Here is a 13,175-nt window from a genome sequence, read left to right as displayed (position 1 = left end):
TTATTAGAAATGTATCTCCTCAATGATTGCTGCCTTGACTTTAATCAAAGCAGATAAATCAATAGAAGGCTGAACAGAAATTCCACTACTATGCCAGCTTGATCCCCTAACACACTGAGAATCCCACATCCACAGTTTCCATCCCATAGCCCCTGCAGAAGGGGAGGGGCTTAGGGAGCCCCACCTTGTCTTGTACCAACAATAAAGTACACTGTACCCAGAAAAAAAGAAAGAAATTTGGCTGCTGTGACTCTTCTCTGCTAATAATACAAAATGTATTTTAAAAAATCAAATCAGGCTTCACCTAAATATAAAAAGCTTTATTTATTTATCAGCAAAGAATAATACCATAAAACAGACAAAAGAAATAAAGTCTCTTAAAATGTTTATTTTTGTCAGAATAGCTGACAATTTTCTGTTAAATCTTTTGGTTTGTTATTATAATAAGCATTCCTCCCTTGAAAAATCCACTCAAAATATCTCAATCCTTGAGGTAAAGAACTTTAAAAAAAAAAAATCTGACTTTTTTAAAGAAAAAATTTTTTTAAATTCCTTTAAGCTTGATAAATAGAAATAATCTCTTCTTGTTCTACTCTGGTGAGCAAACATGTACTTTATACAGCAAAATATCCAGTCACTTATTGGCAAACTGAAGGTGAGAACTAGTCACTTACAAGTTCTACTCAAACACAGTGCAATACTGCCACGTTCATATAGACTTTTCTTTTTTTTTTTTTTTTTTTACAGTTACCAACACTCTTCTGACAAAGACAAGGTTTTGAAATGGCAAAAGCAACAGAAGTTTTAGATCTCAAAGCTCCGGAAGGGAATTAATCTGAGTCTTCATCATCAAGATAGTCCTCGGCATTGCTTAATGATCGGACTGCATCTAAAAGGAACAGGGGGAAAAGCAAAACAGAAAAATTAGAAATGGCTTGGATTTTTTTTTCAGTTTCAAAGCTCCTAGCTCCTTGTATTTCCCCCAAGGATCTTTCTCTACTTTTGCTTTCCAGGCTAATCAGCTTCTGCTGCCACAGAGGCTGACAGCTACATTGGTCTGCATGTTACCTAGACACGCACAAAAGCAACAAACGTGGTGCTGAGGTGCTGTTAGTCTGTCTCCCACCACAGAACACAACCAGCCACATGCGCCAGGACCAACGGGGGACACACCAGAAGCCCGTCCACCCTGACACCTGTGCTTCCAGACCTCCTCTCCCAGTGACAAGTGCACAGATGGCTTCAGCCAGTCCACAACCTGTAGCCTTACCTGAAGGCAAGGTCACTGGGTAGAAAGATAACTAATGAGGGGGAAAAGGAAAAGAAAGAGAATGAAAACATAGAAGCTTCAGGTTCATTTTAGCAAACATTGATAAAGAATATGCAGAAGCAAGGAAACTGAAATGAAAAATAAATAATGCTTTAAAACAGAAAGAGCTGAACCCCATCAAATGTTGTCCACCCTAAATAGAGTTCAAAAGGAAGGTATCTGATCTTTTTACCTGTTCACCTGTCCATTCACATTCAAATAGTCTAGTCAAATTCCTATAGAAACAGCTTACACAAGGTATAGTTTTAAGTGAAAAACTGAAATGCAAGTATAAACACACTGTTCAGTTCAGTTCAGTTCAGTTGCTCAGTCATGTCCAACTCTGTGATCCCATGAATCGCAGCACGCCAGGCCTCCCTGTCCATCACCAACTCCCGGAGTTCACTCAGACTCACGTCCATCGAGTCAGTGATGTCATCCAGCCATCTCATCCTCTGTCATCCCCTTCTCCTCCTGCCCCCAATCCCTCCCAGCATCAGAGTCTTTTCCAATGAGTCAACTCTTCGCATGAGGTGGCCAAAGTACTGGAGTTTCAGCTTTAGCATCATTCCTTCCAAAGAAATCCCAGGGCTGATCTTCAGAATGGACTGGTTGGATCTCCTTGCAGTCCAAGGGACTCAAGAGTCTTCTCCAACACCACAGTTCAAAAGCGTCAATTCTTTGGTGCTCAGCCTTCTTCACAGTCCAACTCTCACATCCATACATGACCACGAGCTCAATAAATGTGTACTATAGCACCCAGAACATTGTCTCTAAATACGATAAGCCCCTGCTCATTGGAGATATGATTGATTCCAAGTCTGGGACAGAAACTGTAAAAGATGGACCTGAAACCCCTTCTTAAGCTATAAAACAAGGAACCTAGCAAACACAGCATCATTTTAAAAGAGCTCAGGATCCAACTAGAAGGGGTCTCCACTAGCCAAAGGTAGGCTACCAGTAACTAACAATACTGGATCAAAACACAGCAAATATTTCAACACACAAAGAGAATTCATTGGTTCCCTTCAAAAAATAATAGAGAACCAGCAGGTTACTTTGAAAACTCTTAAAGGGCTTTCAGGGGCAGAACTCTTATTCTGCCCCTGCTATACAAACTACTGCTCTAAGTAAGCAAACAGTTGATAAGGGGAAATTTTTCTTTATAGGATGTTTTAACAAATAACTGAGAAGGGAATGAAATTAAAATATCACCATTTTGTAACCATCAGTGAAACAATGGATCTAGACAATAATCATCCATGGATGCCAATATCACAGGACAAGTGACAAATAGATATTAATATTATGTGCCTCTGATAGAAGAACACAATTTTATTACGTAATCTTCCCTCTACCCCTGAGACAGATAAAATCTAAGCCTAACCAAGCTTCTGGACATAACACCAATTGACAAAAAGATGAGGACAGAGGAGCATGACAGACTACACCATGGAAATGCATGCTTGCCATGTCTAGACTGGGAAATTCAGGGAAACTGTCCCAATTTCTTTAACAAATAAAAAGTAAGACCAAACAAAGAGGAAAATGAGAGGGGAAGGAAACATTAATTGAAAAACGAAAGCAGAGAAATAAGAGACATAGCTATCAATTTGGACCCTACTTAAACTGTAAATAAACAGATAAGTAAGCAAAGAATAAATAAACATATAAAAGAAAATGGTAAATCTAGACTATAACAAGATATTTGATGATACTGTAGTCTTTTAAAGAATATATTTAGGAAAATAACGATTTTTAAAAAGGGAGGGGCAGGGGAGAGTCAATATGAGGGATATAGAAACCAACTTATCTTACATCTTATACATGGAACGAAGGGAAAAGAACAGTGAGTAGAGGCAGAACAAGTATGCTTCAGCGATTTCACACCAGCTTCCAAACTACTAGAAATCTCCAGGTTGATTGTACTTGTCTCCATTCTCTTTCAAAGGAGTTCTGGAGACCTGGGAGGAAGGTGTCTTCTTCTATCCCACACACACCCATGAACTTCACGACTGGCTGTGAACTGGTAGCTTTTTAAGTTAAATACAAAAGAACAAATATAGCAAAGCTCTCCCCCTTTCTTTTGTACTTTGCCACTATAATCCTATGTTTTGCTGTATCGGAAATATTCTCTATCCTTCAATTGTTACTTTGGCACTTTGCTTTAAGCAAGAGAAAGATAACTTGCCATGGTACAAATGCTGACCGAACACAAAGTGAGAGACAGGCAAGCTAATAAACTCCTTCTCCTTCCTTCCTTCCTTCCATAGACTCTCTGAGACAGTTTCTCTGGAAACTTCCAATATGGCCCAGTGCTGATGATGGGCTGTATCTTCAACAGCCCATCCTGGGGCGTCACCATCATGGTAATGTACCCCCCAACAGTGTTCCTCAGCCTCTGCTATCTCACTTCCATTTTTTCCTCAGTCTCACTGCCCTGGATTACATGTTCGTCAAGCACCAGAACATAAGACAGAAATACAAGTGAATAAATAAATGATGGAGGGAAAAACACAACATGGATAAATCTCACAGACGTGTTACATGAAAGAAGTTAGACATCAAAAAGCACATACTGTTTGATTCCATTTATATTAAGTTCAAAAACAGGCAGAACTAATCTATGGTGAGAGAAGCAGGGGATGCTGAGGGAGGCTTCCGGGATGTGGGAAGGGCCCTCCATCTTGATCAGGGTTGTGGTTAACAAGTGTAAGCACAGTGGGAATTCCCTGACCGTCCAGTGGTTAGGACTCTGCATTTCGACTTCAGGGGCCCAGGTTCGATTCCTGATGGGGGAACTAAGATCCCCACAAGCCTCATGATGCAGCCAAAAAACAACAAGAACAACAAAATTTCAGTGTGAATTAAACCAGGTTAATTAATTAAAGAAAAAGAAAAGCAAAACACAGTAAAAAAAAAAAAATCATCAAGATGTTCAGTTAGGATTTACATATTTTAGTTAGTATAAATTATACCCCAGCTTTTAAAAACTGGAAGAACAACTTAAAGGTTCAAGGTTCAGTCCTCAGTCATGGCCTGACCCTACCCCTATATCCTAAAGTTACTCTTCATGTTAGTGTAACATGTAAATTATCTTGTCCCTATAAGAAATTCAAGAGGTACTTTCAAAAGTGGCCAACAATAGGAAAATATACCTTTTCTAGTTTAGAGTTCATGTTGGCAATTAGCTATATGACCCAGAATTCAAGCTCTTATTCCAACTAGGATCAAAATACAAATTAAAAATTTTTTTAACTGGATGACTAGGGGAATGAAACAAGAAAAGCAGCAGAGAAAAAGGTAATATGAAAACTGAAATATGAAAATTCATTTCTTGGTTCTGTGTGCCAGGTCCCAAGATGATACCTCAATACTGAATTGAGTATTGCACAGATTTAGAGGGGTAGACTAGAGATACTTGGAGTAAACAGAGAAAAAGGGCATCCACCTCCTAGCCCTTTTCTACAAAGACTACAAAAAAATCAAAGGGAAAAAAAGAGAAAAGTTTTGTCACCTGCTTCTTCCTGCTCCAGTTGCTCATGTGGAGCCTTCTAGGTGTAGCTCTCTTGGGTCTGAGCAGGTGTGATATATTCCTTGTCTATCACAATCACACTCAGTGTGCATGAGACTGATAACCTTTAACTCATAAGAAACTGGTACTCCTCAGTCAGGATGCTTTGGAGGTACTAATATAGCAATAGGAAGTCAGCGGCAGAGAAAGGAAATTAGGTCACAGTCCTTCTTCCTGACTCAACCAAGGCAGCAGGGAGTGGGAGATCTACCTCAAATAAAAGGGTCTCTCCCACATGGCTTCTAACATGACTTCTGGGTCAAAATGTTGCTGGGGAGCACCACTCAGCCGGTAAAAACTTTCTTACTTTGTTAGTAGAACCTGTATAAATCTATGCACGAGTAATTTCTTTAAAGGACAACTTGCTCTGCCAATGAACATTCATGGCTTAAATAAGTAAGAAATCCCTAACTGTTTAATGGTTTATACTATACCTGAACTGAGGTTAAATAAACATCTGGTACAAACACTCATCTGAAATAAGGAACAAAAGGAGCAATGGATTTGTGAGGAGAACTATGATGAGAATTTGATGATAGGTAAGGAAGATGATGGGGCTTCCCAGGTGGCACTAGTGGTAAAGAACTGCCTGCCAATGCAGGAGACACTGGAGATGTGGGTTCGATCCCTGGGTGGAAGATCCCCTAGAGGAGGACAGGCAACCCACTCCAGTATTCTTGCTTGGAGAATCCCAAGGACAGAGGAGCCTGGCAGGCTATAGTCCAAAGGGTTGCACAGACTCAGACATGACTAAGGCAACTTAGCACACATGTATGGAAGAAGGATGATTCTGGGAAGTGCCCCTGGTAAGCCAAGGAGAGAGGCAGGCTGTTTGTTGTTTTTGACTGATGAAGCCAGGAGACCAGGCAACTGACTGTACTTTGTTGCTTCTGCTAGAAATGGACTATGGGACAGCATAATACTGACTCTTCTCATAAATCAAGGGATAAGTTTCCCAAGAATTCAAACATGAATTGGAATTTGATTCAAATGATTAAAACAGAAGTGAGTATCTCATTGACCCAAGTTTTAGAACTCTGAAAATGATAATACCCTAAGGATAAAATGAAAATACATGCACTTACCCTCTACAATAGAAATTTCTTAAAAAGTTCTTTTGGTGATTCTCCACCAACATGGACCAGACTAAACTTTGGGCTCTAAAGCAATACTAAAAAGAGTCCACAATGATGAGTAGCAACGTGAACGCATGCAAAAGGTGAGTCTTCCATTTTTGCCCCCTCCCCTGCCACCGGTAGCTCAGCTGGTAAAGAAACTGCCTGCAGTGCAGGAGACCCCAGTTTGATTCCTGAGTTAGGAAGACTCCCTGGAGGAGGGCATGGCAACCCACTCTAGTATTCTTGCCTGGAGAATCCCCATGGACAGAGGAGCCTGATGGGCTGCAGTCCATGGGGTCACAAAGAGTCAGACACAACTGAGAGACTAAGCACAGCTCCTTTCTAGAAAATAGTAGTAAAAACGTATCCATGGGACTTCCCTGGTAGTCCAATGGCTAAGACTCAATGCTCCCAATGCAGGGGGGACTGAGTTCAAATGTCCTCTCCAACCAAGCATCTTTTTTCCCAAACGCCTCTGGGTTTCTCATGGGCCAGGAGGCTAGTGAAGAATGAAAGAGGGACAAAGAAGAGATGGATGGGAAGAGAAGTTCAAGGCACACCCTTCTACTCCTCCCAGAACTCCTTTTTGGAAAATCACCATATCAGAATGAATCTGGAGGAGCACATTCAATAGGCTACATACTGAGAAGTCAAATAAACAGCCAGTTTCTGAACAGTATCATGAATGGCACAAATGTGTTTAACACCTTTTCTTTCCTTTAACACCTTTTCAAAACCACCAAACTGTTCAAACTTTTCAAACCTCTTCTCCCACATCAATAGATATTATCTTTGAGATCATACACGCTATCTTTAAAAACCACCCACAGAACTGTGAACAGATAAGTTTCCAAAGTCTAGAATAATTTTGATCACAGCCTATTGATACCATCATTTACAACAGAAACAAATTATAATCATAAAACTCTTGAATACATAAATTAAAAATATTTAGCAATAACCACTCATAAAACCTTACTTGTTGGAAGGAAAGTTATGACCAACCTAGACCAACCTAGCATATTAAAAAGGAGAGACATTACTTTGTCAACAAAGGGCCGTCTAGTCTAGGCTATGGTTTTTCCAGGAGTCACGTATGGATGTGAGAGTTGGACTATAAAGAAAGGTGAGTGCAGAAGAAATTGATGCTTTTGAACTATGGTGTTGGAGAAGACTCTTGAGAGTCCCTTGGACTGCAAGGAGATCCAACCAGTCCATCCTAAAGGAGGTCAGTCCTGGGTGTTCACTGGAAAGACTGATGTTGAAGCTGAAACTCCAATACTTTGGCCACCAATGGAACAAGATAGAGAACCCAGAGATTAACCCACATATCTATGGGTACCTTATTTCTGACAAAGGAGGCAAGAATATACAATGGGGCAAAGACAGCCCCTTCAATAAGTGGTGCTGGGAAAACTGGTCAGCTACATGCAAGAGTGAAATTAGATCACTACCTAATGCTATATACAAAAATAAAATGGATTAAACACCTAAATGTAGGACCAGAAACCATTAAACTCTTAGAGGAGAATATAGGCAGAACACTCAATGAAATAAATCAAAGCAAGATCTTCTATGACCCATCTCCTAGAGTAATGGAAATTAAAAACAAAAATAAACAAGTGGGATCTAATTAAGCTTAAGTGCTTTTGCACAGCAAAGGAACTACAAACAAGGTGAAAAGACAATCCTCAGAATGAAAGGAAATAATAGCAAGGGAAACAACTGATAAAGAATTAATTTCCAAAATATATAAGCAGCTTATACAGCTCAATACCAAAAAAGCAAACAACCCAATCAAAAAGAGGGAAAGGGACCTGAAGAGACATTTCTCCAAAGAAGACATACAGATATCTAACAAGCTCATGAAAAGATGCTCAACATCACTCGTTATTAGAGACATGCAAATCAAAACTACAATGAGATACCACCTCACACCAGTCAGAATGGCCATCATCAAAAAGTCTACAAACAATAAATGTTGGAGAGGGTGTGGGGAAAAGGGAACATTCTTGCCTTTCTGGTGGGAATGTAAACTGATACAGCCACTATGGAAGACGGTACGGAGATTCCTTAAAAAGTGAAGAATAAAAACACCATATGACACAATAATCCAACTCCTAGACATATACCCTGAGGAAATCAAAACTGAAAAAGACACAAGTACCCCAATATTCACTGCAGTACTATTTACAATAGCCAGAACGTGGAACAGATGAATGGATAAAGAAGGTGTGGTACATATATACAATGGAATACTACTCAGCCATAAAAAGGAATGCATTTAAATCTGTTCTAATGAGGTGGACAAAACTAGAGCCCATTATACAGAGTGAAATAAGTCAGGAAGAGAAATATAAATATCATATACTGACACATATATATGGAATCTGAAGAGATGGCACTGATGGATTTAGTTTCAGGGCAGCAATGGAGAAACAGACACAGAGAACAGACCTATGGACAAGGTGGGAGGAGAGGAGGGCGAAGGGGAGATGTACAGAAAGAGTAACAGAAATTTACAATATCATGTGTAAAACAGATAGCCAGCGGGAATCTGCTGTATGACTCAGGGAACTTAAACAGGTGCTCTGGGACAGGCTGAAGGGTGGGGTGGGGAGACAGATGGGAGGGAGGTCTGGGAGGGAGGGGACATGGGTGTACCTATGGCTGATTCTTGTTGATGTATGACAGAAAACCACAAATTCTGTAAAGCAATTATCCTTCAATTAAAAAATCTAAAAATATATATATAATCTAAAACAAGAGTATGGAAACAATGGTTCTTTGATAAAAAGAAATAGAAATATTTCTTTATATATATGATAAATATAGTATAATAGAAAGTAAAGTAATTAGAATTTGATTACAAGGAGAAACATACTAATCACAGCAAAAGATCAGTGTCTCTACAAATTTATTTTTACAGATATATTTGTCCATGTTGGAGGTTCTGATTCAGACCAAGGACATAAAATCTAACTCTAGAATCATCTGTAGAATTCAGCAAGAAAAATCTTTCCTCAATACTGAATCGATAAATCTTAGGTCGCGATGGCATTATGAGGGAAAAGGATTAAAATCAAGTACCTGTTCCCTGTTTCTTTTTCAGGAGAGATGCACAGGCAGCATTAGTAGCCATGTCCAGGGCCAGCTTCTTCTCATTGTTTCTTAAGTCTGTTCTAGCACCTTCCCCAACACAAGAAAGGAAATTAGGTGTTTTGAAGACTCTATAGTAGCAGCCAATCATTCTTTTTCTTAAGTTTCTTTTTCCTCTCTTTCTTTTCTTCAAGTTATACTGAGATATAATTGACACACAACACTATAAGTTTATGGTACATAGCATAATGATTTGACTTACAAACACCATGAAATGATTATCACAAGTTGAGTAGATACCCGTCATCCCATATAGATACAAAATTAAAAGAATATTAAAAAAATGTTTTCCTTGAAATGAGAACTCTTAGGATTTACTCTCTTAACTTTCTTATATAACAAACAGTCATGATGTTAGTTATAGAGCAGCCAATCCTCTTTCCCTCAAAACATCGCTTTTGGCAAAACGACAGAATCATCTGGCCCTAAAGTAAGCTCTTTCAGTGAAACTTTCACAAGACAGCAACAGCGTATTTGGCATCTTTAATCAGGGAGCTTACTGCTGCACCTATAATAATTATATATAATTGACATACAGCCTTTCAAGTCCCTGTAGAACTGCATGTGAAATTTTCCCTGAGACGTTTACTGTCTCCATGTACAACACCAGGTCAGTTAGACTCAACATGCCTTGCAATAATACACCCTTTGCCTCTTTCGTTCAAGAAGGTCTTTAGAAAAGACGATGTGAGTTGAGCTTGAGGAGATTAATATTTATCTTAAGCATACTTTCAAACATTATTAGCAGAATTAGTAAACCTTGAAATCTGGAGGCAATCCATTGTTTGCATAGCTCATCTTCCACTCACCTTTCCCCCATCTTCATTATAAATTACATCAGAATTCATAAATATATTCTCATTGTCAAAGATTTGAAAATACAGACATATGCTAAACAAAAGCTTATGTCTCATTGCAGCTCTCAACTAACCCTTTCCTTCCCCATCTTCTACCTTCCACATAGGTGACCATTCCCAACAAACAGGCATCAGTTCCCATCTCCTTTACATGCAAGAGTGCATTCACAGGCACTCGTGGACACATATACAAAATCATACTACAGGTATTGGTCTGTAATTTGATGTGGGGTTTTTTTTGCCAGTGGTATTTTCCTTTAAAAAAAAAAAACTGATGTATGGTTGATGTATAATACTATATGTTTCTGTTGTACAACAGTGATTCACAAATTTTATAGGTTATATTCCATTTATAGTTATTATTATACACAGTACTTTGTGCCTTTTAATCCCCTAGCTCTACTTTATCCTTCCCCCTTTCCTCTTCTCACTCATAACCAATAGTTTTGATATTTTTTTGGTTTGAGAATATTGTTTCACAATATTGTGTTGGCCTCTGCCATACTAGTTTTGGTTTTTTTAACTTAACAATATATCATGCTATTTGTTCCTTAGTAGTACACGTACTTATAACTCAATTTATTTAAACATTGATAATTAATCCACTTTGTGGATGTTCCAAGATTTATTTAACCACCCCTCTCTGATGGGCACTTAGACTCTAATATTCATTATCATAATAATACTGCCATGAACCTCCTTGAAACACATCTTTTATGTATTTCTGAAGGATGTTTTTCTAGTGGTGTTGAAATATAAGGATATGTATGTTTTCATTCTGTTAGCTATTGTCAGATTGCCTTCCAAGAAGGCTTACCAATTTACACTTTCTGCCACAGTGTTTGAGAGTGCCATTTTCTCTACAAACACATCCTCTTTGGTAAACAAAAAATAAATGTCCTAAAACTCAAAGGCACAAAAATATCGCCAAGAAAAAAAAAAAAAAAAAAACAGGAAAAAGCCAAAATAAAAAGAGAGAGAAAGTACATTTAATTAGCAATATGGTGATTGTGTGTGAAAAATCTCTTGTGAAGAGCCTGAGATCTATCCACAGCTGGAGTGATATAGAAAACCTCATTCTCTCACTGTGCTACAGGTCAAACATCCTGCGTGTCCACAGTTCTGTGATTAATCACATCTTACTTTACACTTGAGAACTCACATACACGATTTCTGTCAGGATGGGAAATGTTCAGAGACAGGATGCCAGAGGAAAACCATTTCAACCAGTGCTGCCCAGTGGAAAATTATGTGAGCCATAGATGTAATTTAAACTTTTCTAGTGGCTGCATTTTCAACACATAATGGCTGCATTTTCAACATATAAAACTCACTTAAACAATATATTTTACTTAACCCAGTATATCCAAAATGTTATCACTTCACCATGTAACCAATATAAAAATTACTGATACATCACTTTTTTTTCCCCACTAGGTTTTCAAAACCTGATGTTCATTTTCCACTTCTAGCACATCTCAATTCAGACTAGCCTCATCTCAAGAGCTCAACAGCCTGTATGGTTAGTGACTGCCATAGCAGACAACACATCTCTTGGCATACTTTTGAGGGGTACTACAGAGGTCATCAAGGTGTCTGATCTCTTATTCCTAGAGTTTACATCATCAACAAACTTCAAATTAAAAACTCACATTGTTCCAAGGATCCCTAACGATAGTACATCTACATGACATGCAGGCTGAGAACTCAAGTATCCTTTATTATAGCCTTCTAGACCAGGGTGCAGTATATGGTGATATCCCTGGCACCCTACAAGCGTTAACTAAAGCTTGTGGGACAAACAGATGAATAGATGGTTGAGTCCATTATTTCACTGTTCCTTCTGACTTGTGTAAAAATGTGGAATCAAGGCATCTTCTCATTTGCTGTACACTGAGCACCTGCTCAGCTCAAAGCAGGACACCATGCCACAGCATCCTTTCTTATCTAATCAAGACTTGCCTGTGAGAACCCAGGGCCTCAGCAACTTTACCTACACAGCTTTCTTAGAGAAATCTCCTCTGTATGTGTGCACACACACATGTATGCAAACACACACACATACCTTCCTTCTAGATCCCTTTAAATCCTGCAGAAAAATAAATTCTTAGTAAAAGTAACATATATAATGCTAAAGCTTACCAAACTTTTGATTTAAAATGAAAAACAGAAACCACCTCAATAATTTTATCTTATCAGAAAAACTCCATGATGTAGACAGAGATCAAAATCCCAGTTACAAAATAAGAAGCCCATTATTTTCCCTACAGTTTTTAAATGGTGTAATTGGATAGAGCTTGATTTTCAGAGTGATCCAAGACCAGAAAAACTAAACACTTTACCTTTTGCCAGAAGCAACTGTACAATATCTGCATAACCCTTCCAGGCAGCGGCATGCAAAGCCGTGTCTCCCAGCTTGTTCTACGGTGATAACAAGAGAAAGCAGCATTTTTAAAAAAAGAGAGTGAGGATTGAAAATATACACAAATTTAGGTTTACTCTAGCCTAAATAAATCTAAAATGAGAACAAAGTGAAAAAAACATATAAAATTCCAAAGAGGGAAAAGAGACTCAAGAGATGAGTGATGAGTCATCTGGGGGGAGGGAATGCAATGGCGGAGGAGCAACTGACTTGGTGGAGCACGTGTGGAAATGCAGAGGCTCACAGAGGGAGACACCAGGAGGAAGCAAGCAGATCTGTCCCTGTAGAAATCAGCATGAATGAGGAACTGGAGACACTGGAGACTCAGGAGCAGGAAGGAGGCACAGGAGTGAAACCAAGAGTACTAGGTGAAAGTGTTTCTACTGAGTAATTAGAACCCCCAACCCCTAGATCACCTTTCTCTCTCCTTGCTGTCAGATGACCCAGTACAGATGGTAGAATTATCATATTTTGAAATTAACCGGACAGTTTCCAAGCTTATGGAACTTGGAGGCATAAGAGAAGGTGGTAATGAGGCCAGGAATTAAAAGCAGGGGGCTAGCTGAAAAACCTACACACTGAGCAGTAAGACCCCTCTCATAGCTGCCTTTACCTACCCCACATACCCTCACCCCTCTGCCCCAGCTTGCACACACACACACACACACACACACACACGCACACACACAGCCCCAGTGTGTATAGTCTAGCATCTACCCCAAGAAGGAGTCTGGAG

At 39.0% G+C, this 13,175-nt stretch overlaps 1 protein-coding gene across 2 annotated transcripts in view; it reads right to left on the bottom strand.

Annotated features, from left to right (window-relative positions):
• Positions 1 to 368: 368 nt before the first annotated feature.
• Positions 369 to 13,175, bottom strand: part of OSTF1 (osteoclast stimulating factor 1) — a 55,242-nt gene continuing 42,435 nt past the window's right edge. The window contains exons 8-11 of one of the 2 annotated variants that reach the window (XM_040255551.1): positions 12,360 to 12,438; positions 9,092 to 9,190; positions 1,271 to 1,301; positions 369 to 889 (exon numbers count right to left, since the gene is read on the bottom strand). In XM_040255551.1, coding sequence (XP_040111485.1) covers positions 850 to 889; positions 1,271 to 1,301; positions 9,092 to 9,190; positions 12,360 to 12,438 — 249 coding nt within the window. In that variant the 3' untranslated portion in view covers positions 369 to 849. The remainder of the gene's footprint in view (positions 890 to 1,270; positions 1,302 to 9,091; positions 9,191 to 12,359; positions 12,439 to 13,175) is intronic. The other variant, XM_040255637.1, reaches the window with a different exon arrangement.

Source organism: Oryx dammah, unplaced genomic scaffold (genome assembly GCF_014754425.2).
Source record: "Oryx dammah isolate SB20612 unplaced genomic scaffold, SCBI_Odam_1.1 HiC_scaffold_1, whole genome shotgun sequence".
NCBI lineage: Eukaryota > Metazoa > Chordata > Mammalia > Artiodactyla > Bovidae > Oryx > Oryx dammah.
This window is presented reverse-complemented; position numbering and strand designations above follow the sequence as displayed.